This window comes from Stenella coeruleoalba (assembly GCF_951394435.1).
Source record: "Stenella coeruleoalba genome assembly, chromosome: 13".
Taxonomy (NCBI): Eukaryota; Metazoa; Chordata; class Mammalia; order Artiodactyla; family Delphinidae; genus Stenella; species Stenella coeruleoalba.
In genome coordinates this window covers 51772852-51800380 of record NC_137159.1, presented here as the reverse complement: position 1 = coordinate 51800380, position 27529 = coordinate 51772852, and the positions used below count along the sequence as shown (strand labels likewise).

Sequence of the window (27529 nt, the reverse complement as noted above, 5' to 3'; positions counted from 1 at the left end):
AACATCCAGGCCTCCGTCAGCCTTGGCTCTTCCTGCCATCCAGAGTCGCCCCTTCTCTGGGGAGACGGTTGGCAAGCCGGACCAGCGTCTGGGTCTCTGGCACTGGCGCCCACAAGCCCACCGGGTCCCTGCGGCCTTGAAACCGGAACCCAAACCCCTCCCTTTGGGCCTGGCAGGCTCTGTATGCCTGCAGCCCCGCCCTTGGCCAAAGCCAAAGATCTGTGAGAAACCCCGCCAAGAGTCAGGCTGGCGAGAGGTGCCTGAGTTCAAGGGCCCTGCTGACCTCTCCACGCAGAATGACCTCCACCGGCAACGTTCCAGGAACTTACTTCGCTCAGACCATCCGGCCCGGCGCCATCCTCTTTCCTTAGGACTCAGCCAGATGGTAACACGGACCAACCTCTTCTTAGCTGGAGCGTGACTTCCTAGGGCAACGGGAAGTCTTCTTAAACCTTCAGGGGTGGGGGGAACTACCTGTGGCCCCGCCCAGAGTTACTGGTGATTGGTGCCTTCACACCATCTCAGCAGCTGTTCTCAGCCTTGGCTGACCATTGCAATCACCTGGTGGCGGGGGGGACGCGGAGGCACATTAGAAAAATCCTGGGCCTGAGTCCTACCCAAGAGAGTTTGATGTGATCTGTTTGGGCGCTGCCAGGCCCTGAGCTTTGTAAAGTCTCCCCCGGGGATTCTAAAATGCAGCTTAGAACAACTGATTCTGAACTTGTAGAAAGTGTTTTCAAGATAATAAGCCTTTCAAAGTAATCCTAGCCGCAGGGACCGGAGTCCAGGCAGCTGTGTGCTGCTTCGAGGCGGGTGGCACCGAGCGGGTGAGAGGTGATGCTGGAGGCCGGGCCGATCACCTGAGCAACCTATGGCCCTAGGTCTCCAGGTCTGCAAGGTGTCCCCTGTGGGTCCAGAAAGCAACGGGGGGGGGGGGGGTGCCAGTGGGGGTGAGGAAGGAGGGAGAGAGATGCGGGGGGGAGGACAAGCTGTCCCCACGAGCGCTGCGACTTTTGACATGCTCTGACTTAATGCAGAGGGAATTTCACATGGCAACAGCAGAAGATATTTGCAGCCAGGAAAACCATTCGCTTTGGTTGAAGCCGAATTCAGAGGGCAGTTGGCGTGGGGGTGGGGGAGGGAAGAGGAACAGCAGGATACTCAGGGAAGCCAGGGCCAGACCTCGAGAAGCCAGTGTCACAGCGGTCCACGGGGGATGGAGGAGGGACCCTGCAAGGAAGGCCCCTCGGGACGTAGGATAAACACCACATTCCCTTCCATCTGCCGGCTCTTGGCTTTTCTAAGTCAGTTTGGACCTGTCACTGGATGCATACAACAGCAGTAGCTGCTAGGTGTTTATATCCCAATCTCAAAGCTCAAGCTCAAAGTCAGCCCCAGTCTGTCCAGTCTGTCCATGTTGGAAAGGACAGAAGGAGGCCTTGCTCTTCCAACATTGTCCCAGTTTTTAGGCTTGTGGCAGGAAAAAGCCATCCAGAATCCCTCCGGTCTATTTGGAAAAGCCTCTCCCTACCTGTATGAGCTACTATAAAAAATGCTGGACTATGTCAAAGAAGAGAAGCAAAACACTGCTCTCCTCGCCGCCTGGTGCCTGCCAGCCCCTCTGCTAGCACCTAGGGAAAAGCCTCCGTCACATCACCACAGAGGAGACACAGAGGAGGGGGAGGCTGCATTATGGGCAGGTGGCAAGACTGGAAAGGAGGACAGGGCTGGGGTACCCCCAGCTGCAGAAAGAAGACAGGAGTCACAGGAGAAGGGCAAAGTTAGTGCATGGACTGGAGACTCAAGGGTGGCCCTGCAGAGTGTTCTCCAGCGGTTCCACCTCCAGGTGATGTCTCTGCAGGCCTCCCAAGCCCCCTTCTTGCAGGCCAGGCAGGAGACGCCCTCTCCTTATTCTGAAAGGGTCTTCATTCTCTTCTAGAACACAGTGGAGCTGCCCTCCATCCAGGCACAGCTGGCCCCTGCAGCTATGTCTGCACCAAGGGTCTAGGCCCTCCTGGCCACAGCTGCAGGGCCCAAGGGTGGACCCCTGACCCAAGCTGGCCAACTGGATTCTCTCTCCTGGGAACCTGATACTGGAACCAGGAGGGGCTGTTTACGTTCTTTAGGGCGTGGGCTCAGAAAATGATGGGAGGGGAAGGCTGCATTAGACCCTAAGCATGGGAAGAGGCTGGCCTGAGGGAGAAGCAGAGGGGAGACAGAGGGAGAGAGAGGCGGTTCCTGCCCACCCCTGGTTCACACTGCTGTCGGGGAGATACCCCACATGCCTGCAACACAAGCTCCCTCCTGCCCTTGCCAGTGTGAGGGCTTCCCCTAACCTTCCACCCACGAGCCCCAAGACCTGTGACCGCCTCTCACCTCCCTCTCTCTAGAACTGCTGCCCTGAGCGCCAGGCACAACCCGACACACTGCTTCCTAGAGAAACACGCTCTGTCAGAACTGCCAGCATTACCTTCTGATCCTGCAGGGGCCTTTGACCCAGCTATCTGCCCTGCAGCCATCTGCTGATCAGAGCGGGACAGGAGCTGCCACCCCTGAGGCATCTGCCTCATCTTCCAAGGGGCCGTTTTCTGCTCTGAAGGAACACAGTGCAGGGAGTTTCTTCCACAAATGTGAGACGTGGATAAACCCAGGGAGATGATGACCTCCCCTTCCTTGAGCCCAATGCCCGCTTTATAATGGTGTTTATATGACTAGAGAAGAGAGCTGGGTTTTTTTTTTAATATAATAAAATATAGGGATTTATATTAGGTTTTCTTCTTTTAGTTAAAAAGAAAAAGATTCCTTCCTATTATTGATTAATGACTCTAGTCTGCCCATCCTTCATGAGACCCTGGCTGTCCAGCGTAGGGTCTGTCTGGCTAGAGCTCCCAGAGCAGGACTGACTGCTTGGCCTGTGGTCTGGGTGTTGCCCAAGCCCCCTCCCGCCCCCATCTGCACCCTCCACTCTAGTTGGGCCAAGCTCCCTCTGTTCCCCTCCAGCAAATGCTTCTTCCTGCTTTTCACCCAAACGGGGTTCCTTGCCCTCCATCTTCCTCCCTCTCCTCTCTGCCTATCTCGGCCTCCTGGTCCCTTGGGTACCAGCCAAGCTGCCTCCTGCACCCGGCCGTCCTTCCCCACTCGGGCCGTGCTGCCCTGTCCCTGCTCTGAGCGCCTGTTGTGGCCTTTGTTGTCAGAATTTGCTCCTCCACGCGCCAGGCGTGGTGATCTCGCAGTTTCCCGACACTAGGGCCTGTCTTGCTGGTGGAGCTGCCATCCACATGACGGCCACCCCTGAGCTGCACACACAAGGTGACCGGAAGGAGGCTCTTGGCATGGGTTTCAAAGCCTTCCTCAAGCCGGGAACTATTCCAAACTACCTTTCTGGCCTTGCCTCCCCTCCAACCCTCCCTAAACTCGGTCACATGCCTTGTTCATCTTTGTTTCAACCTCCACTCCCTAACCCCAGCACAGCACCTGACACGGAGCAGATCCTCAAAATATTTCTGTTGACTTGAAACTACAAATGCTCGTCGGGTTGAATCAATATTGTTCTCTTCAGGGAGTTGAGAAAGAGAAAGAACCATCTGTTGGGATCCCGTCAAGCTCGGGTTGGCCTTGGCTGAGTGCCGACCCCCCGAGAAAGTCTCCATGAGTCTGTGAGGCATGATAACCCCAGTGCAGTGGAGACCCAGCTAGAGAGCCTAAGGTCACACAGAGCCCATCTGACATATCAGGGCCTGTCCAGGTGCTGTGAGAGCAGCCCAGGGGCACAGCCTCTGGGGATACACCCTCTGACAACACACAGAGGGAACATATAACTGATTGTTCAAACCAGGAAACTTCTGCACGTGAACTGGACATTTTGCTGGGACTATTCCAGATAAGCGGGCTGGGTGGTCCCCGCAGGCCACCGATTATGGTCTGTGGTCAAACCCTCCTAAAGAAGAGACAAAATAGAGTTTTCTAAACATAAGAACTTACTAAAACTCAAAGTCGCTTAGGGTCAAGATGGGTTTATTTTAAAAGCCAATTGTGTTGTTGAAGAAAAGGCTATGTCCTCGGCCCATTTTGGCTACGGTCTGGGGCTGCTTGGGGAATTGTGCTGAAGATGTGTATGCTCCTGGGCCTGGCGTTTTCTGAAAACACAACAGAAAACAGGGAGTGATGAGATAGTGACGCCAGAACCTGAAGCCTCCTGAGCCTGGCTGTGCGCTCAGACGTGGCTGGCAAGTCCCCACGGAGGGAGACGAGGGCCACAGTGGCCGGGGCTGGGGCCTGTGCACCCTGGAATTGGAGCCTGTCCTAGGGGCTGAGACCTGATCCTGTCCACGGCTCTCCCCAAGGCTGCAGAGGTGCTGAGAGAAAAGAGGACAAGCAAGTGACAGCCCAGGGGAGGCGGGCTCACATCCCACCCTCACCTCAAGGCACGCTTTCTCCAGGGCACCCCCTGTCCCTGGGGATGCCAGCGTCTCCCCCTGCCCTCCGCCCTCAATGACCTCAGTCTAGTGGTAATGGGTTGGAGAGGATGGATTCTGAACCTGGGTGGTTGACCTCAAAAGCCCAAACTCGTGTGTTTCCATCGTTTTCCCCAGGGTAATAGAGTAAGGTGCTTTACTACCAGGGGCTGTGGACCTCGGGCTCAGAGGGATGTATTCTCAAGGGACTGACGAGTTCTAATTTTGAAAAGCCATGTTTTCATTTTGATGAAATTCTTGAAAAATTATTTAGCCAATTATTTAAACAAAGCTTCTCTTCTGTAGTGATAAGATATAAATGAATGTCATTCTCATAGACGAAGACTTTGATTTCTGAAGTCAGTGTTGGCCATGCTGAGGTGCACCCACACATTCTTGAATGCCCCAATATTTTATCTTAGCGACACACTGGTGTCTCTGGGTACCGTTAAGGGAAGGGTTTTAATGTCAGACGGGGCTGGGTTTGAGTCCTAGTCCTACCACCAATGGCTCAATATGACCCTGGGCCACGTGCTTCCCACGCCTCACCCAGCAAATGAGGTTTTGAGGTTCACTGGGGGCCCCCAAAGACAGACAGCACCCCCAGGCTGGCAGCAGGTACTGCTCCACACGCTAGCCACCACCGCTATTATTATCCCCTATCATCACCTGCTTGTCATTGCCATCCTTCCTTGCAGTTTGTTATCTCTTCAGGAAACAGTGAGAGTGGAAACAGGATTACTAGAGCGTCAGCCCAGAGTGGATGAGATCAGCTGCCTGCAGACGCTGCTTTAGACAGGATGTTTTCCTTGCCAAAAGCAGGGGAGCAGCCTGGAAATCTAATCAACTCCTGGCCAGACGTCAAAGGAAGCTGAAGCCTTTATTAGTGCTCTTAATGAGGAAGCAGCATGCGTGTGGAGTCCTGGAAGGCCAGTCCCCAAACAGGAGGTTCGTGGGCCTGGGCCTCGCAAGGCCACCCCTCAGGAGGCTACTGGGTGTGGTTCTCAGACCTTGAGAACATCCGGCTCCGTCCCCCAGCCCTGATTCCACTGTCACCAAGCAAATTTCTGATTGTCGTTGGCTTCCTTCCGAGTTTCCTACAAGGGGAGACGCTCCACAGAGCAGCAGCCCCAGACACCAGCCCCCTTGCCGGACACTTGTAAATGAATACCACACCTTCCGGCTTCTCCATCAGTCTCCCTGGAGTTTGGTTAGCATGACTCCAACTTCCTGAGGAGCTGTGAGCTCTGACAAAAATCTGTGTTTGGGTCATGATAATGCCGCTAGGGTGTGAGGACCCGCTGAAGGGATCCACTAGCCTCCTGCTGTTGGTGTGTTTTTAATATTATTGGTGGGGCCTCCCCAGTATTCCTCCAGAGAAAGACCACACTGCTGCCACACTGTAGCACCGCAGCTGGCAGCTCTGCAGCGAGATGGCCTGGGACAACCCAGGGGGTGCTGGGGGAGGTGACCTGCAGGCAGCGGCCTCCTGCCCACCGCCCCAGCTCCTCCCACCCTCCTTGTTCGCCCCCCACCCCGGGGTGGTGCTGTTTTCTCATGAGCAGAATTCGTGTTTCTGTCTTCCTAACCATGTCCAATGAGGCTACAAACCACTGAGCTTGGGGGACTTTCAGACTGAGGTGCTGGCTAGGAACAACAAGGCCAGGGGAATTCAAACTTTTAGCATCAAACGAACAACAGCCCTAGCCACTTTCATAAGCTCTGTATTATGCTTTTGCCATCCTTCTTGGTCTTCTCTAGGCCTCAGAGGCTCTCGCACACTCCCAGAATCCACCTTCTTTGTGTATCTCCAGGAACGTGAGCCTCTTCCCTGTCTGTCCCGAGTCCTTGGGGGAAGGATGACGGCTCAGGCCTTAATGGTGCCCTTTGGTTCAATCATAATGTTTCTGCTGTGACTTTTTGTTCCCAGAAGACACATACACAAAGAATGGCAGTTCTGGATGGGCGGGGGCAGCCTGTGCCCACTGCTGGCTTCAATGCGTTAAAGGAGTTTCCCCCCAGAGCATCCAGGACATAACACCGATGGCTAATTACTGTGCTGGCTGTTCGCAACTGGACCCATAATTCAGCCACGGCCTTCAGGTCTGGAGTCACTCTGAGCCTGAAGCTGGCCGAGGGCTTGCCGAGGAAGCTCTATGCCCTTTGCTGCCCTGAGAAGCAATTTTAGTGTATATATACTAGAATTGTATATAACTCTGCTACCCCCATCCGACCCCCAATGCCCACTCCCCACCCACCCACCAGCCACAAAACCTACAACCACATCTGTCTTTTAGGATACTTACTGAACAGGCCGGCAAGAATCGAGGTACTCTGGATTGAAAACAGGAAGTAACAGAACTTACTGAAGGTATTTTCAAGTCATAACGACCTGGTCCTGGGCCTTCACGCTGTAGAAAAAAAAATTTTTTTAAGTGTTTCATAAATAGTGATATCAGATATATTTTGATGCTATATTTGCCTTTTATGAATAAGCATATGAATCAGTGTGATAGGGTAGAAAAATCCCTGGATTGGGGCTCGGAAGATCTTATTAAGGTGTGCCCTGGCACAGGCCACTGTGAATGGGAATAATACCTGCTTTACCTGCCTCATGGATGACTGTGAAGACTGGAGTTAGGTGACCTGTGAAAGTCTCCCCTGTCCCTGCCTGGATGCCCTCTTCTCTCCCAGGCCCCCTGCCCACCCCTGCAGGCCTCACATCATTCTTTCCCTCTGTTGACGGTGACTTGCTGCTCTGAGCTGTTAGCTTTATAAAACATGCTCATTCTTTCATATAAATGCAGTACATGTTCTCTTAGTCCAAAAAAAAAAAAAAGTATTCACAGCAATTCACTGACCTAAGTGTTGATACAATGCTATGAGGTTAACAGAAATGCATGAATACAATTTTAAAAAGACAAACACCTCTAAAGAAAAGTTAGCAAAAGGCAATTCACAAAGAGGAAATGCAGTGAGGAAACTGGGGGCTGGGGCGGGCTTTAAGGTCATTAATAACCAAATAAGGTGTCATTAAAACAAAGAGATACTTTTGTGGGGGCCAGGAAAGAAAGAGAGGGAGGGAGGGAGGAAGAAAGGGAGGGAGGGAGGAAGGAAGAGAGGGAAGGAGGAAGGGAGGGAGGGAGGGAGGAAAGGAGGGAGGAAAACTTTATCCACAGCGTGGACACTCCTATATGACTCTGGTGGAAGTATTAATTTGATTAGCCTTTCTGAAGCACACAATTTGGCAAGCTATGAAACATCTTAAAAACAGATATACCTATCCAAAGGGAGAGAAAGAAGAAAGGAGTCTGGTTACAAGATTGCTGCGGGAACCCAGAAGACAGATAATGAGTCCTGAGCCCAGGTATGGCAGGAAAATGAACACAGCCCAAACAGCACCGTAGATAACAGACAAAATGTTAACCTTTCTTTATTTTCTAGCAATTCACTTCTTTTCCTCTCCCATTTTCAAATACCTGTGCTATTTGACAGAAAAGAGTCTTTCTGGCATGATGTCTTGGATCTGTTTCTAAACAACACAGGAACTAGGGGAAGTGGGTGGGGTATGGACTGGCCAGGAGCTGGTCACTTTCGAATGGGTACATGGGGGTTCTGTCTATGTGGTATATATTTTTAAACTTTCTACAGTACAAAGTTAAAGACAATATATATTTATCATTTTGACCCATCAATTCCATTTTTAGGAATTCTTCCTAAGAAAACAATTGAGGATGTGTGCAAACATTTGGCCACAGAGACATTCACTATAACATTGTTTCTAAAAGACGTGTGCCTGGTTAAATAAATTGTGATTCTTCCATCCAGCCATCCAGGTAGATGAATTTTTAGGGACATAAACACTATTCCCAAATATCGTTAACAATGCAAGCTTTAAAAAGTGTGCATAAAAAAACTGGAAATGGAATGTTCACTGACAGTAGTTTTCTCCAGGTGGCGCCGTGTTGAGTAAAAAGAAACTTTTTTTTTTTTTTTGCTTATTGGCAATTTCTAATTTTTTTAATGATGGACTTAAGTACTCTTGAAATATGAAAAAAAATTATACCTAATGTATAGATAAATGAATATGGAAATTGGGGAAGTGAAGAAGGGGGTAGGGAAAGAAAGAAAATGAGCAGTAAGGTTAGAACAGAAATGTTCCTGTAAGATCCTGTAACATACGAGGCAGTAAGGTTAGAACAGAAATGTTCCTGTAAGATCCTGTAACATACGAGGCTGAGCCACAAGGTAGCTCAATGGCTTTGGCTGAACAAGCACCAGCTGCAGCCCCTTCTCAGGGTTTAAGGGCAAGGCTTTCAAAACCCTGTTCTCCTTTGGGTGGCACAGCAACGTAATTCGGGCTGCCATTCTCAATTATCCACCACGAATGAAGTCTGTTATTATCAGCCAAGCACAAATCTGATAAACAAGGGATGCGCCTCGTCATTTTACAGTTCGTGGCAGAGAGATGAAAACAGCCGTGTTTTCAACCTGACGCATCCATGGGACAAAGGTCGCTGTCAGGGCAAGGCTCTCCGTACGACGTGACCAACCTCTGCACTCCCACTGGAGAAGTCCACGCCACGATAAGAACACAGGCATAGAAAGGCGGGGAAATCTGGACAGGAATGGTTTGCACAAAGTCCCTTTGGTTTGGCCGTAAGAAATGTAAGCACTCAAGCCAAAGTGGTAGCTGGGGCAAAAGATGCTGCTACCACCGACTCTACGCCTACGACAGCCTAGCTGTCTGCAGGATGGCTAAGAAATGCTGTGACCTGCACCCTTTCCCCGCAAGCCTCATGTGGTTTCACTTCTAAGCTTCCAAGTCATGAGCTGCTTGGAAGGCCAGGTGCCAGGCCTGGCGAAGCCTATGCCATCCAGCAGCCTCCCTGCATGTGCCTGGTCATCTGAATCAAAGGGCCTGAGACTTGGGGCAGAAAGAAATTACTAAATGCTATTTGCCCCCCATGTGTTACATGGGATCTTTTAAGTGGGGAACATTAAGGAAGTGGATATGGGCCCAAGTTCATATTCCAGAAGCCACAGGAATCCTGCTCTAAGTGAGAAGTAATGGTCAGGCCAGGGCCCTGCAATGGGCGGGAAGCAGCTCCAGCAGAGTCCCCGATTCTGCCCTAACGGAGGATGGCAAGTGGGCAGAGCTGAAAGGAGGGAAGGGGACTTGGTCCAGGATGCCTCTGAATGTGTGTTGAGAAATGGACCTGGTTCAACGAGAGGGACGTTTAAAATGAGAACAGGGAGGGGTAATATAGGGATAGGAGATTAAGAGGTACAAACTATTATGTATAAAATAAGCTACAAGGATATATTGTACCACACAGGGAATATGACCAATATTTTATAATAACTACCCTTTAAAAATTGTAAATCACTATACTGTACATCTGTAACTTACATAATATTGTACATCAACTATATATCAATTTAAAAAAAAAAAAAAAGAAGGACATTTACCTGTGTCCTACTCCTCCCTGAAGTTGGGGATTCTGCTCTCTGGTTTGCTGGCGATCTCTGAGCATGATCCAGAACTGTGGACCACATTACGTATGATGTGTGGGTGAAGGGTGGCACCCAGGTTCATCAAGCAGTGCTAAGCACCACTTGCACAAATTGGGTGGACCATTTCTTAAACCTTCCTATCATCAGGGCCATGCTTTGGCAACTCTGGGTTTCCCAAACTAAACTTTTCAGAGACCGCTGACATCTGGTGCCAAGGGAGAACAGAACTATCACCTTCCTAGAATCCCAGAACCTGCTGCCAAAAGAAACGACAGGAACCTTTTATAGCTCCCCTTCCTCGATTCAGGGCGTGATTACACCTCAACACTCCTGGTAAGATGATCGTATCTTCCTCTTGCCTTGGAAAAAGTCTTATCTAATTGAGTTTCCACTTGAGGACAATCTTAACCTTAAGGGATTACACGGTATTTTATGTATGATAGTATTTGATGATGAATAAAATACGATCATCGACCTAGAGGAGTTTATGGTCCAGTGAGGGACACAGGCAAACAGAAACACCAAAAAAGAAGAAATGGAGATGTGAGGAGCTACCATGGTGCTGAGGGAGGGCAGAGCTAGCTGCATGGCTTCAAGATTCCAAACCAGGTCCTTGGTGTACCTGGCCTGTGCTACGTAAGTTTGATCTCAGTGGGATGTTACAAAGAGCTGGAGTTTTCCACTTACTGCAAAGGACTCGGAATGCATGGGTCTCACTCATTTTTCTGGAGTGCTCCTGGGACCGTGTCGTACCATGAAGACATACCATAGCCTCCACCTTGGCCTTCTTGACCAATTTGGTTCCAACCCCTAATGTGCAATAATGCTCAGTACCGTTGTAGGCCTTTGGTAAAAGCCTTGCCACCCCCTCACCTGCCACTGAACACACTCCTCCTCCGGGGCTGAGAGGACGGGACTGGCTTATCTACACAACACCACTCAGGAACTGAGAGGTGCCAGGTGCCTCTGAAAGACTGTGTGAGAGTAGATGAAATTATCCCACGATTTTGTGTATTGAATTATGTCCTCCCAAATCCTATGAGTTTTTGGTGTGTGTAGAAGAGGTGTATGCAAATTCTAAGGAGCATCCTAAAGGAGGGGGCAGCTCATCCATCTTCCCTGCCCTCCTGCCTGCTAGCTGGTCCCATGTTCTCAGCTCTCTGGGACCATGGGTGTGGAAGCAATGCTTAGCAGAGCAGCACACAGAAATCTGAGGCTGCAGAACTACCACACCAGCCCTAAACTGCCTACTGCAGGTACTTTATATAAGAGAGAAATAAGTTCCTATCTTGTTTCTAATATTGTTACCCGTGGGCTCTGTTAGTGGCAGCAGAACTCAGTCTTAATTGACAAGGTAGGCATGTTTCCAACTCTCATGCGGTTTACATTCCAGTAGGGAATGTCTCCCTTACAAAAATATGATGAATGTGTGGAGTATCACACAGAGGACATATATGGTGCCACGAGAGCATGTAAGAGGGTACACTGACCTGGCCTGAGGGGCCTGAGAAGCTCTTTAAAGAAGTACATTTGAGCTAAGACCAAAAGAACAAGGAGGAGGAGGAGTTTGCAGGGCAAAAAGGCTGGAGGAAGGGTCTGTGTAAGAAGAAGTAATGGGGGGCTTCCCTGGTGGCGCAGTGGTTGGGAGTCTGCCTGCCGATGCAGGGGACACGGGTTCGTGCCCCGGGCTGGGAAGATCCCACATGCCGCGGAGCAGCTGGGCCCGTGATCCATGGCCGCTGAGCCCGCGTGTCCGGAGCCTGTGCTCTGCAACGGGAGAGGCCACAACAGTGAGAGGCCCGCGTACCGCAAAAAAAAAAAAAAAAAAAAAAAAAAAAAAAAGGATTAGGGAACATCAAAAGGGGCAGGGCCTCAGGGCAAGCCTGAAAGGAGGATACTGTTTATTCTAACCCTGTTGGGACAAAATCACGGCATCACAGGAATAAAATAAAAAAGTGCATAGGCTCCTGTCAAAAAATAGGGTTAGGGACCTGAAATTCAATTTGCTTGTGACAGTTGTTACCACTTTGTTGTTTTTTCATACGTGTATTAACACTAAGAACGGTTTTACGATTTAATTGCAGATGTAAACTGTCAAATGTCACCTATGTATGTCCAATCTACGAGTCCTCAGTTTCCTGGAGTCTTCTCGTTTGCAGGCAGGTGTGCTGGTCATCCAGGGCACCTCTCCAGCCTGGTCTGAAGCAGACTTAGCAGGCAGTCTCCACCACTGCCCACGAGAGCTCCCAAGGACCTTCTGCATGGCCAGAGGGCTACCCCACCCCTGCCACCATCTCTAGCTCCCGGCCTTCATTCACATACCCTCTCATTTGATGCTCACAACAGCCCCGTGGAGGAAATGCTATTACCTCCACTTAACAGACAAATAAGTGAGGCTCAGTGGGGTTAGAAACAAATGACTTAGCAGCTGCAGAAGCCAGAACCAGTGACTGACCTTGCTTCTCAGCGCTGGGAGGTATCAGTACTTAGTTCTACGCTATTTTCCTTTAAAATCATAAAGCTAAAGGGAACCTAGAAAGAGCACACAGTCCGTCCCTACTGATCCTAGGCGCAAACAACTTTCAACGAATCATACTTGAAAAGAGAAAAGGTCAGAGATAAAATGTATGGCCCCAAATGTCTATATATACACATGTAAAACATAAGAAATATGCAACATAAACTGAAATTACTAGACGTGGTGGTAAAAATGATCTCCCCCAAATTTGGTGTGGTGGATGGGTGTGATAGCTGGACCACACTGCCCAAAATAAAACAGACGCCCCAGCAAGGAGGGTGGAACCCTGTGTGGTGGTGGGCAAAGAGAGGAGCTAGAGCTGCCTCTGTGGGAATTCAGGAGGAGGCATGTGGCAGGATGTATCCAACTTGGGAAATTCTAGAATTCTGTAACTATCGGTCTACAGGTTCAGAGAAAGGAGACATGCCTGCTGGTGGGTGGGGTAGCAACAAACCTGGCAGGGGCCAAAAGTTATTCACATTTGAAATTAAGAATTGATGATACCTCTGAAGCCCCATACTTCTTAAAAACCCTAGTACATCTGTAGTTACATTTGAAAGGTTATATCGTTCCAAAAACGTTACCTACAAGCGAACTCATCTTTGAGGAGACTGACACTGGGACCTGTTTCACTCATCTAAACTTTCAGATTCCTTTCAGTCAGACGTCCATTTGGCTGTTTTTCAATGTGACCATGTTTACTAATTACTTTTCTGCTCCTCAAGGAATTTTAAACTAGCAGCTTAGTTTTTAATTGAAGTAATTCCTTAAATGCAGAAATAACTGAAATGATTCAGCATTCTTCCATAACGCTAATTTTAATGCAGGGAGTATGCCATGGATCTGCTATCCCCTTTTCAAACTTCTATCAAATGCGACTAAAACTGATAAATCCCATAACGCTCATTTGTGTCTGTACGGACTCTTCCCTGTTTATCTGATCCTTTCCTTATTTTTTTTTTTTTTTTTTTTTTTGCGGTACGCGGGCCTCTCACTGTTGTGGCCTCTCCCGTTGAGGAGCACAGGCTCCGGACACTCAGGCTCAGGAGCCATGGTTCACGGGCCCAGCCGCTCCGCGGCATGTGGGATCTTCCCGGACCGGGGCACGAATCCGCGTCCCCTGCATCGGCAGGTGGACTCTCAACCACTGCACCGCCAGGGAAGCCCCTTTCCTTATTTTTTATAGGCTTGTCTGGTTTTAAGAAATACAGAAACATCTTGAAACACTTCTAATATCAAATAAAAGAAACCCATTTTTTCATTTGACATTGTAAGATTTTATTCCTACTGTCAGGAAAGATGCGTGTGTCTCATTTTTTCACTTTATGTACAACTGTGAGAAGGAATCACTGAAAAGAACCTGCTCAGCGAATCACTGTTGGAAGCCCCAAATCATATGAATGACTGAGTCCTAATTAAGTAGTAGTAATGGCACTATTTTTATTAGAGTAACAAAATATTTTTATGTTGACCATTTCCATGGCTCTTTTCTTCAAACTATCATTTTTCTGACTTTTAAAAATTATATTTTGAAAAATTATAAAAGCAACGCAAAAGAGAGAAAGGAAGCAAACAACCACCCTTAATCATAACACCTCAGCATAGAAACTAAAAGCATTTTGGTGCATTTCCTGTTTTTTCATACACATAATTTTTTTACATTATTTTAATCATGAGAGACATACCAACATGTATCTTGCATTTTCTCACTATGCATTAGATCATAAATATTTTTGGTACTATTTTATAAATTTTAACAATAATTGTTTTAATAGCTGTAAAATATTCCTTTGTGTAGATATGTAATATTCTTTTTTTTTTTTTTTACGGTACGCGGGCCTCTCACTGTTGTGGCCTCTCCCGTTGTGGAGCACAGGCTCCGGACGTGCAGGCTCAGCGGCCATGGCTCACGGGCCCAGCCACTCTGCGGCATGTGGGATCTTCCTGGACCGGGGCACGAACCCGTGTCCCCTGCAACGGCAGGCGGACTCTCAACCACTGCGCCACCAGGGAAGCCCATGTAATATTCTTTTAAAACTATATCCTTCTCCTGAATACAAGATTGTTGCTATTGTTATCTTGCTATTATAAATAATCCCTTGATGATATTCTTTGTATAGATTAATATTACTGTATATAAATTATTACTTTATGAGGGTTTTCACACAATGGAATTAGTGGGCTAACAGAAACAGTTTTAATAGCTCAATACATACTCCCACCAGCAAGAGACAAGAAAAGCACTGATGTTATGGTCCAAGTAGATATTGGGGGAAAAAGATTTAGAAAAACAAAAATCTTCCTCACTCCTCCTCACTTTAATGGGAGTATTAAATAAAGTCATCAGTGTCCCCTATATGTTCAAAGTAGTTGTGCAGAATATCTGCTATCCTTAATGCCTGAATTTTGAAATGCATTCAGGAGGGAACAAAATTCATGCAATTTTTTTGTAGGTCAAGAGATTAATTTGAGTCATTTATAAAAGCTAAAATTAAAGGGAGGAATGAGGGGAAGAGAAACCAAAAATGACAAGTTTTACTTTGTCCACTTTGCTTGGATAAGAATGACTGGGGGGCTTCCCTGGTGGTGCAGTGGTTGAGAGTCCGCCTGCCAATGCAGGGGACACGGGTTCGTGCCCCGGTCCGGGAGGATCCCACATGCCACAGAGTGGCTGCGCCCATGAGCCATGGCTGCTGAGCCTACGCGTCCGGAGCCTGTGCTCCGCAACGGGAGAGGCCACAACAGTGAGAGGCCTGTGTACCACAAAGATAAAAAAAAAAAAAAAAGAATGACTGGGATTTGTTGCAGTTCGTTTTTCTACTCTTTAAAAAAAATCCTGCTATGAGGGAACTGTGCCTTTGGGTCTGGGGATTTGAGGGCCTTGGTCATTATTATCAAAGTGCTAAAAGGGAATGGTGGGGCTTCCCTGGTGGCGCAGTGGTTGAGAGTCTGCCTGCCAATGCAGGGGACACGGGTTCGTGCCCCGGTCTGGGAAGATCCCACATGCCGCAGGGCAGCTGGGTCCATGAGCCATGGCCGCTGAGCCTGCGCGTACGGAGCCTGTGCTCCGCAACCGGAGAGGCCACAACAGTGAGAGGCCCGCGTACCGCAAAAAAAAAAAAAAAGGGAATGGTGGCTGGCAGAATTTTCCAATACAATTCTTTTCTGTGGGTAAAAAAGGGCCCTTTTTACTTTTGGTAGAACATATCTTCTGGTGTCTATCCCAAAATGCTCACATAAACACTCTTCACAGTCTTTCCTATGGACAAAACAATTATGCTGATCCATAATCAATTATTATTATTATTTCAATAACAGAAATAGCCAATAAGTATGCAACCTTACATTGGTAATCTGAAGATTAGAAACCATCTTCCAACCAGACAAATCCCTTCCCAACTGCTGCTCCTGAGAGCCACCTACACCTTGGGACAGAGTGTAATTCATCAATGGAATCCTTGACATAAACAAGAAGGCTGCATCTTTTTAACAAGTGATAATGGCTCATCCACATGGAGGGGCCTTCAGGCACATAAGACCCTAGAGGATTTTCAAATTCCAAGTTACTGTACTTTTTACAACTAAAAAATGGTGTAGTAATCTGCCATGCCTTCACATGGTCATCCACTCATTTTTTTTTTTTTTTTTTTTTTTTTTTTGCGGTACGCGGGCCTCTCCCGTTGCGGAGCACAGGCTCCGGATGCGCAGGCCCAGCAGCCATGCGCTCACGGGCCCAGCCGCTCCGCGGCATGTGGGATCTTCCCGGACCGGGGCACGAACCCGTGTCCCCTGCATCGGCAGGCGGACTCTCAACCACTGCGCCACCAGCGAAGCCCCATCCACTCATTTTTTGATAGGCTGCTCCTGGAGATTCTAGGCATAAATGATTAACACATTTCAATGAGCTCATTTTCACAGATGATGGAAAGAAAGAAGGAAGAGATACACACCTGTATGTATCCATCTTTTATAACCTGCCTCATTCCCTAAAGGGTTTAAAGTGACTTGGTGAATGTCTATAGGTTGTCGTACTCCATTGCACCTGATCTACAGGTCAGATTTCTGGTGATCGTAGGTTTCATGTATACCAACGGTGAGGCAACCTGTCCTAAATCAACAGGGCTCAAGTGGCACTGTGACCTTACACAAAATGCATTTCAGAAGAATTAAAGAGTGACAAGTTGGTTAAAAAACAACCAAAATGCCAAAAAAAAAAAAAACCAAAGAAAATTAAAGTGACGTCATGTCTCTGGAGAGAATTTTTTAAGTGGTGGAAAGGATACATACAAAAGGAATGGAAAATTGGAAATTTGGAAAAGGAAAGGATACATAGGTTTCATTCATTCATTCAACACATTTTTGGAGCACTGTCCTAGGTGCTGGGGACCTTGCAGCACCATTGAATAAGACAGCCCCTTCTTTGAAGGATCTTACATTCCAGAAGGTGATTACAAACCCTCTAATTTGATGACATAAACATTTTACATTTTAGGGACTTCCCTGGCAGTCTAGTGGTTAAGACTTCGCCTTCCAATGCAGGAGGTGTGGGTTCCATCCCTGGTCAGGGAGCTAAGATGCCACATGCCTCGCAGCCAAAAAACCAAAACAAAGAACAGAAGAAATGTTGTAACAAATTCAATGAAAGCTTTAAAAATGGTCCATATCAAAAAAACTTTAAAAAAAAATTTTACATTTTAAACTTCTGGATATAAAAAAACACAAAGTAAAAGGCAAAAATCCCTGAAAAACTTCCACAAATAGAACTGCTAATGTCTCTTCACTATAGAGTTTATACAAATCAACAAAAAAGAATGTTAAAGTTCCACCCAATAGATAGCTGGGTAAAGAATGTGGCCGGAAAGTATGCAAGAAGGGCCACAAGGAACTGGCTAACAAATAATTAGAATGTGTAGCCTCCGATCCTACAGATTAAAATAATGAGATATCATTCTTTTGCCATCAAATTAACAACGATAAACAAGATTTATAAAAATTTTGTGAAATAGGCACTTTTTTTTTTTTTTGGCCAAGCTCTGTGGCACATGAGATCTTAGTTCCCCTGCATTGGGAGCACAGCGTCTCAACCACTGGACCACCAGGGAAGTCCCGGTACTCTCTTTTGTTAATCTATCTATCTATCTATTTATTTATTTTTGGCTGCATTGGGTCTTCATTGCTGTAAGCGGGCTTTTCTCTAGTTGTGGAGAGCAGGGGCTACTCTGTTGCAGTGCGCAGGCTTCTCATAGTGGTGGCTTCTCTTGTTGAGGAGCACGGGCTCTAGGCACGCGGGCTTCAGTAGTTGTGGCATGCAGGCTCAGTAGTTGTGGCTCGCGGGCTCTAGAGTACAGGCTCAGTAGTTATGGCACACGGGCTTAGCTGCTCCGCAGCATGTGGAAGCTTCCCAGACCAGGGTTTGAACCCACATCCCCTGCACTGGCAGGCAGATTCTTAACCACTGTGCCACCTGGGAAGTCCCCCGGTACTCTCTTGATTGCCGGTGGAGATATATAAATTAATGTACTACTTTTTTAAACAGATCAAGAACCTGTATATAATCTCTACTCTAGTAAATCCTATTTGTGATGATCTATAAAAAATGATTCCCAAGTTTAGAAAAGACTTTATGCGTTGTCTTAGTCTTTTGATCTATGTATTCAGCACCATTGTCCTTGCATAACAAAGCTGTGAATGTAGACAGAATTTGTCATAGCACAAAAGAATTCTCCAAAGAGCTGACCACTAATAAAAGTATATCCTATTCAAATATCCCTCCCTGCTTAACACTAGCATCCACCACCGCAGACAGGTGAGGTTCTTTGTGAGTCAGTTTCTCTCCCTCATTAAATATTCAACAACACACTGCAAATAAAATGCAAATCCACTTCACATGAAAATGCAAATTTTACCAAATAATGCAAGATTTCGTGAAGTTGATGTAAGTAATGAAGCGCCTAAATCACAGGAACAGTCTTTGATTGACCAGTGAGGTTCCAGCAAAGTTAGATCAGCTAAAAAGAAAGAAGAAAAGCTGGACAAGGATTGTGACATTATTGGCACTCCAGTAAAGAATGATTTACAATATCAAAGAAGACACCCTTGGGAAAACTGATGAACCTTCAAATATTTTTTTCTAAAATTTGTTCTTTATGATTTCATTAGAATGTCAAATATGAAATGAAGGATGTCACTATGCTATCATAAAATACTGTCAGAAAAAATAAACTAAAATCAACACAATTTCCTTTTTTAATATGATTTAGTACATAGTTGCAGTTATATTTTCATGATTTTTCGTTTAACTTTTTTTAATTGAAGTATGATTTATTTACAATGTGTTAATTTTTGCTGTACAGCCAAGCGATTCAGTTATATATACATATATACATTCTTTTAAAAATTATTTTCCATTATGGTTTATCACAGGATATTGAATATAGTTCCCTGTGCTCTACAGTAGGACCTTGTTGTTTATCCATTTTATATATATAATAGTTTGCATCTGCTAACCCCAAACTCTCAATCCATCCTGCCCCCACCGCCCCCCTCCTTGGCAACCACAAGCCTGTTCTCTATGTCTGTGAGTCTGTTTCTGTTTCATAGATAGGTTCATTTAGTTTAACTCTTTTTCAGTAAAGTTCAATAACTTTATTGATTACTCTGATATTTTGATTCCATTTCAAGTAGGTTCACCTTAATAGGTCTTTTTTGTGGGTTAAGTTATACTTAGATAATGAAGACTCCTGTATAAGGAATAATTGAAAACGAGGTTAATCATCAACAGGAGAATGGGTGAATAAACTGAGATGTGATAACTTGATTATTTACCCAGTAAAAAGAAAGTTTAACAGGATTTCTAATAACATGAAAGTGGTACATACGCTGATTGAAAACAAGGATATAAAATTGTAGTGTACCATAATCACAAGTATGTTTTTAAAACTGCACAGAAAAAAAGGGAGAAAATTACTTAACATTATTGGTTGCTTATGAGTAATAGGAAATTTTAAAAATGTAATTTTCTATATTTTCCAAATTTTATTCACTCATTTTTATTCTAACTTAAATTTTTAAATATATTTTTACTTAAATTTTAAGATATTTTATTCACTTTATAGATAAAAATCGTTTTAAAAACCAACTGGAACCAAAAGCCTTATAATGAAAAACAGAAGTCTTTGGTCTCATCCCTCTCCAATTTCATTCCCTAATGAGTTTTGTTTTTAAGAGTGTATAACATGAAGCACAGGATGGTGAACACAGTTCGTTCGCTGAAATGATACTATTCTGATTCTTTTAGGCAACTAGCACTCTTAGAAACATCTTTTCCACATATGTCTTAGGCACACATGTCTGAGCAGGCTCTAGAGAGCCTAAGACAGCTATTTTTAACTCTTAGTTGTTCTTCTGGAAGTTATTTCCTTATCACTAAATAATATGTTCATATTGTTATTCTTTAATTTATATTTTAGAAATTATCTCTTGGTGATGTCCTAGAATAAATGAAGATATGGCTCTCTTGCTCTATCCACTATTTCTCCCTCCCCATCCACTCAAAATAGCATTTTAAATCACTAACCAATGTTTACTAAATAAATATTATTCCTTGCAGAGTCAAGTTATATAATACGATTTCTTGTCTTGCACCGTCTTTTGTTTTACCTGGAGTTAATTAGTGCCTTGTTTTTTCACTTGCACACTTTGCTATACATACTTTCTTAAATTTTCCCATCACATCAGCTGTTTTGGAGTCCCTTTTTCCTTAGAAACATTCCTTCTGGAGTTCTTTTGTTTCTTTCTCAAATGTGGATTGGTTTCTCTCTCAGCCTGCTGTACAGTGGTCCACTTGGGACATCTTTTAACTACTTTCCCAAATTGGATCCACTTTCTCCTGGATCCCATCCCTTACTCTTTCTGGATTACTCCTTTGTTTTGCTGTATTTTATCACCAATGGCATCTTTAAAAAGGGTATCTTGGAGGTAATTCTTATGAAGTTTTACATGTTTGAAAATGTCCTTTAGGAATTTAGGATTAACATATATACACTAGAAAATAGATATATAAAATAGATAACCAATAAGAACCTACTGTATAGCACAGAAAACTATACTCAATATCTTATAATAACCTACAATGGAAAATAATCTGAAAAAGAATATATATATGTATATATATGTGTGTACGTATAACTGAATCACTTTGCTGTACCCCTGACACTAATACAACATAGTAAATAAACTATACTTCAATAAAAAATTTTTTAGGGCTTCCCTGGTGGCGCAGTGGTTAAGAATCCGCCTGCCAATGCAGGGGACGCGGGTTTGAGCCCTAGTCCAGGAAGATCCCACGTGCAGCGGAGCAACTAAGCCCGTGCGCCACAACTACTGAGCCTGCGCTCTAGAGCCCACGAGCCACAACTACTGAAGCCCACGTGCCTAGAGCCCGTGCTCCACAACAAGAGAAGCCACCGCATTGAGAAGCCCGCGCACCGTAACGAAGAGTAGCCCCCGCTCCCTGCAACTAGGGAAAGCCCGCGCGCGGCAATGGAGACCCAACGCAGCCAAAAAATTAAATAAATAAATAAATTTATTTATTAAAATAAAAAGTTAAAAAAAAAGAAAAGAAAAGCCAGGGTAGCAAGGCTCTCAGCGGGAACCTAAGCTGCGGCTCTCCATCGTAAGGATCTTCAATGATCAAGGCCCAGTAGGCGGGCTGGCATGTGGGCCTCGCAGGAGACAGAACTCATCCCACTGCAAACGGAGTCAAGCAGGCCAACCTGGCCCCATGAATAAGCCTCAGTCATCAGTGGGGAGTCGTGACTCCAGAGACGGTACAATGTCTGCCACTTGGATTTGACCCCAGATCAGCTCTACACATCTAAAGACATTAAGCAAGTCACTTGGTCAAGCCCACTCACGGTGCAGCTCAGGTTCTGAGTCACCATAGACTGGGTCTAAGTCCTGGCTCTACCTTGGGCCACTGCCTTCCATTTCCTAACCTATCAAAGAGAGATGATAAATAGCACCCTCCCCACACTGCAGTAAGGATGAAATGATATGGGGTATGTCAGTCACTGGGCACTGTGCCTGGCACCAGAAAACCAGTGAATGATGGTCACCACCATCATCAAAACTGACCCCAGCAGAACAGTTAAGTTTCTTCTAGTTCTAAGAGTCCTTGACAGTTCTATGACTATGACGTTAATATCCAGAACAAGGAAACTGAACGATAAAAGTGATCAAATCAGTTTCCAGATAAAGGCCTAAGGATTAATGTATTTATCTCCGGAAGGCCTGGGATGATGTCCTCCTAGCAAGCATCATTTCTTCACCACACTCACACTGCGTGCCACCATCTCCTACCGTTGGGATCAAAGCCATTTGCTCTGTGCCGTTTACAAGTTTGTGGATCTAACAAACCCGCAAGTCTGCTCCGGGAGTGTGTGTTTAGGACAGAAATGAATCACATCCCCGAGCTATTTCTTTGTCTTGGAACATTTTCCATGAAAGTATTCTTTTCATTTGGTTGAAGGACAGGATGCTCCAAATTGTGAATCACTTTTATTTATAAAATGGGATGAATGAGGTGACATCAATGAAAACGGCAGAATAAGGATGTCCGAAAAACTTCTCCTCCGTAAAGCAACGAGAACAAAGGCAAAAGCTGTCAGAATCAACTGCTTTGTGCTATTTCACATACCAGGCTGCTCATCCTTCAGGATGCCTAACCTGAACTAAAACCAAATTAATTTTAACTGAGTCCGTTTACTAGTAGTAAATAAATCATTATTAACTCTTGGCGTTCATTTAACACATGCATTTCAAAGGAAATACAGTATCAGCCAGTGGGGGGAAAAAAAAACTGATGTCTTGACTACTTGCTGCCAAAGCGAACTGAACACATGCATTTATCTCCATTCCTCCCCGATCAAATAAAAAAGGCACAACTATCTCCCCCCAGACATATACACCTGTACACACACACACACAACCAAGCGAAGAGACAACAGCCAACAGAGATCATGTGTTTGGGGAAGATGTGAAACGGTGTGGAGGAGTGGTCCCTGAGGTAGCAGCGTGGAGAATGCTAAAGCCCAGTATGTGGAGGGGGCCTGCTGATGAGAAGCAGGCTGATTTGCTCCACAGAATCCAAGAACAGCTCAGAAATTTCAGGCTTTAGACACCTGTGAGGTGGAGGTGAGGGTAAGGCTGAAAGCAGGAAGATTGACTGAGTGTCTTTTCCCCAGGTCCCTACCTACCTACTCCCAGCAGTCAGGTAGCTACCCTTCCCTCATCCCTGTAGGAGACGGAGGTTTTCATTTCCAGAGAGACTGAGCCAGAGATCTGGACCCAGGAGCCCCAGGCACTGTTAGGACAGGGGCTTTTACTGAAAACAGGAATTAAGAGAACTTCTAGACATAGGCAGGCACATGCCAACAGGCACATGAAAAGATGTTCAGCATTGCTGCAAATCAAAACTACAATGAGGTATCACCTCACACTGGTAGGAATGACCATGATCAAAAAGTCTACAAATAGGGCTTCCCTGGTGGCACAGTGGTTGGGAGTCTGCCTGCTAATGCAGGGGACACGGGTTCGAGCCCTGGTCTGGGAGGATCCCACATGCTGCGGAGCAACTGGGCCCATGAGCCACAATTACTGAGCCTACGCGCCTGGAGCCTGTGCTCTGCAAAAGGAGAGGCTGCGACAGTGAGAGGCCCATGCATCGCGATGAAGAGTGGCCCCCGCTTGCCACAACGAGAGAAAGCCCTCGCACAGAAACGAAGACCAACACAGCCATAAATAAATAAATAAAAATTTTTTTAAAAAGTCTACAAATAACAAATGCTGGAGAGGATGTGGAGAAAAGGGAATCCTCCTACACCGTTGGTAGGAATGTAAATTTGTGCAGCCACTATGGAGAACAGTATGGAGGTTCCTTAAAAAACTAAAAATAGAGTTACCATACCATCCAGCAAGCTCATCTCTGAGCACATACCTGGAAAACATGAAAACTCTAATTTGAAAAGATACATGCACCCCAATTTTCATAGCAGCACTATTTACAACAGGCAAACATGGAGACAACTCAAATGCCCATCAACAGATGAATGGACAAAGTAGATGTGGTATGTATATATACAATGGAATATTACTCAGCCTTAAAAAAGAATGAAATATTGCCATGTGCAGCAACATGGATGGACCTAGAGATTATCATACTAAGTGAAGTCAGAAAGAGAAAGACAAATACCATACGATATCACTCACATGTAGAATCTTAAAAATAATGCAAGGGAATCTATATACAAAACAGGAATAGACATAGAAAACAAACTTATGGTTACCATAGGTGGAGGGGAGGATAAAGCAGGAGTATGGGATTAATAGATATAAACTACTACACATAAAACAGATAAGCAACAAGGATTTACTGTATAGCACAGGGACTATATGCAATATCTTGTAATAGCCTGTAACTGAAAATAATCTGAAAAAAAAAAAAAAATATATATATATATATATATAAAAAACAGAATCACTTTGCTGTATACCTGAAACTAACAAAATATTGTAAATCAACTATACCTCAATTAAAAAAGAGAGAGAGAACTTCTGCACAATGAATGGTGAGACACCACCACCCCAGCACAGCCCGTTCCCCCACTCAGTAACCAGAACACTGGCAACCAGCTGATAGCCTAGGCAGGAGGCTGAGGAGTCATTCTGAAGCAACTGAGAAGTTCAAAAGAGAAAGCCTAACAGATACAAACATTTATGAGCTACAGAGAGGAAAAGCCAGTCCTCATCTTATCAGTCTACTGTGAAATCCACCTGGAAATAATCCCCACCTGTATTAGTTTCCTGTGGCTGCTATAACAAATTACCAGAAAGTTGGTGGCTTAAAACAACAGAATTTTACTCTCTCATAGTCCTAGAGGCCAGAAGTCCCAAATCAATGTCACTGAGCTAAAATCAAGGCGTCGAGAGGCCTGTGGTCCCTCTGGAGGCTGTTAGAATCCATTCCCTTCCTCTTCCAGCTTCTGGTGGTGCCGCCTTCCTTGGCTTTTGGCCGCATCACTCAAATCTCCACCTCCCTGGTCACATTGCTTTCTCCTCCTTTCTTAAATTTCCCTCTGCCTCTGTTTTATAAGGACATTTGTGATTGCATTTAGGGCCCACTGGATAATCCGGGATAATTTTTCCATCTCAAGATGCCTAACATACTCACATCTGCAAAGTTTTTGCCATCTGGTAACATTTATAGGTTCTGGGCATTAGGACATGGGAACATCTTTGTGGTCTATTATTTAGCCCACCACACCACCCACATACAGAGGTTTTCAATTAGCTTTTTAGTTTCTCACACTTAAGTATTAGTGAAATAAAAATTTTTTCACCTTTACTGGATATCTGAATTTCTTATTTTATGAATTGTCTATTCACTGCCTTCATCCGTTTTACTTTTCTATTGGTGTTTTTCCTATAAATCATCAAGAGAATTTCAGATAAGGCCATTAACCATTTATCTGCCATGTATGTTGAAAATACTTTTCCTAATTCACATTTGCCTATTAATAACTTTGTTTACAGTTTGTTCCCTGATGTACAAAAAATTCAAAATGCTATGTAATCAAATCTAAGACTTCTTTTCCTTTGCAATTCATCCACTGCTGTTATCTCAGAAATCAGCCTTATCCTAAAATTAGATATATGCTAATATATTTTCTCCTGGTTTTATAGTCTCAAAAGTATTTAATTCCGGCTTCCCTGGTGGCGCAGTGGTTGAGAGTCCGCTTGCCGATGCAGGGGATACGGGTTCGTGCCCCGGTTCGGGAAGATCCCACATGCCGCGGAGCGGCTGGGCCCTTGAGCCATGGCCGCTGAGCCTGCGCGTCTGGAGCCTGGGCTCCGCAACAGGAGAGGCCACAACAGTGAGAGGCCCGCGTACCGCAAAAAAAAAAAAAAAAAGGAATCATGGCATATTTTAAACATCAAATTCATCATGAGTTAATTGTCTACCAACATACTTACAGGAGTGAAGCAGCCTGTTGGAAACCTTTGAACTGTAGAACGAAATACAAAGCTCCTATATTAAAAAAACAAAAAAAGATATGATCTTCTAAATTTATTTTTTTTTAATGTGAGGATCTTTAACATATTCCCTGTCTCTCATTAAATATTTAAAAATGCTAATCTGGGGACTTCCCTGGTGGCACAGTGGATAGGACTCTGTGCTCCCAGTGCAGGGGGCCCAGGTTCGATCCCTGGTCAGGGAACTAGATCCCACATGCATGACACAACTAAGAGTTCACATACCACAACAAGGAGCCCACGTGTTACAACTAACGAGCTCGCCAGTCACAACTAAGGAGCCTACCTGCCGCAACTAAGGAGCCCATGTGCTGCAACTGAGGAGCCGGCAAGCCGCAACTAAGACCCAGCGCGACCAAATAAATAAATAATAAATATTTTTTAAAATGCTAATCTAATATGATGGGCATAAATGAGGTTTAAAAGTCATTAGTGTTGGGACTTCCCTGGTGGTGCAGTGGTTAATAATCCATCTGCCAGTGCAGGGGACACAGGTTAGATCCCTGGTCCTGGAATATCACACATGCCGCAGAACAACTAAGCCTGAGCACCACAACTATTGAAGCCCGTGTGCCCTAGAGCCCACGCACCACAACTACTGAGCCCATGCGCCTAGAGCCCAGGCTCCACAAGAGAAGCCACAGCAATGAGAAGCCCATGCACAGCAACGAAGACCCAACGCAGCCAAAAAAAAAAAAAAAGTCATTAGTGTTGGTGGTTAAGCATGTAAATAGAAAGGCATGAGTGAAATTAGTAAAAGCAATTTAATAAGTATATAATTACCTGGAAGCATGCTTGGGAACTGGTGCAGGAATTAGCTCATATTGTCCTGGCGAAAGCTGAACTGACTACACAGAATGGACAAGGACACCAATAATAGATTAATACAGGTCTCAAACTCACTTTATTATCTATCATTCATAATCCTTTATTTTATTACCATGCAACATTATATAATTTATTTTCTATTTTGAGAGTGGAAAAGGTACACTTTCAAAGGTAGAGTTTCAAAACACTCAACAGCTATTCACTTTTCATGGTGAATATTATGACAGTATGCCTACAGTGGTATGGAGGAAAATGCTGTACAATTAATCATATTTTAAATGTACTAGATTCAACAAACCCAACTGATCACCAATTAGTGAGCCTGCTCTGTTGGTAAAGAACTGTGCTAGGTATGGTGGGGAATACAGGAGTGTTCTCATAATACATAAACAATGCTAATATAAAACACTATAATCGACACTAAAAAAAAGATTGGAGATGTCGGGGATAGGGAGAGATTAACCCAACTGGGTGACCAACAGCTAACATCACATACTCAATGGTGAAAAGCTAAAAGCTTTTCCTCTAAGGTCAGGAACAGGACAAGGGTGCCTATGTCTCCATTCCTATTCAACATAGTACTGGAAGTCCTAGCCAGAGTAATTAGGCAAGAAGAAGAAATAAAAGGCAACCAAATTGGAAAGGAAGAAGTAAAACTGTCCCTGTTTGCAAATGACATAATCTTATATATAAAAAACTCTAAAGACTCCACCAAAAAACTGTTTGAACTAATAAGGAAATTCAGTAAAGTTGCAGGATACAAAAACAACATACAAAAATCAGTTGAGTTCCTATACACTAACAATGAAGTATCTGAAAAAGAAATTAAGAAAACAGTCTCACTTACAATAAATAGCATCAAAACATAAAATACTTAGGAATAAATTTAACTAAGGAGATGGAAGATCTGTACACTGAAAACTATAAGACACTGATGAAAGAAACTGAAGAAGACACAAATAAATGGAAAGATATCCCATGTTTATGGATTAGAAGAATTAATATTGTTAAAATATCCATATTATCCAAAGCAATCTACAGATTCAGTGCAATCCCTATCAAAATCCCAGTAGCATTTTTTCAAAGATATAGAAGAAACAATCCTAAATTCAGTATGGAA

General features: G+C 44.9%; 1 protein-coding gene across 1 annotated transcript in view; it reads right to left on the bottom strand.

Moving 5' to 3' along the window:
• The window catches only part of STPG4 (sperm-tail PG-rich repeat containing 4), a gene marked incomplete at its 5' end in the record, with an annotated part of 62499 nt that overhangs the window by 19686 nt on the left and 15284 nt on the right, over positions 1–27529 (bottom strand). Inside the window, 5 exons of the mRNA XM_079940771.1 lie at positions 284–425; positions 3982–4136; positions 6761–6865; positions 25522–25576; positions 26365–26429. Coding sequence (XP_079796897.1) covers positions 4020–4136; positions 6761–6865; positions 25522–25576; positions 26365–26429 — 342 coding nt within the window. The 3' untranslated portion in view covers positions 284–425; positions 3982–4019. The remainder of the gene's footprint in view (positions 1–283; positions 426–3981; positions 4137–6760; positions 6866–25521; positions 25577–26364; positions 26430–27529) is intronic.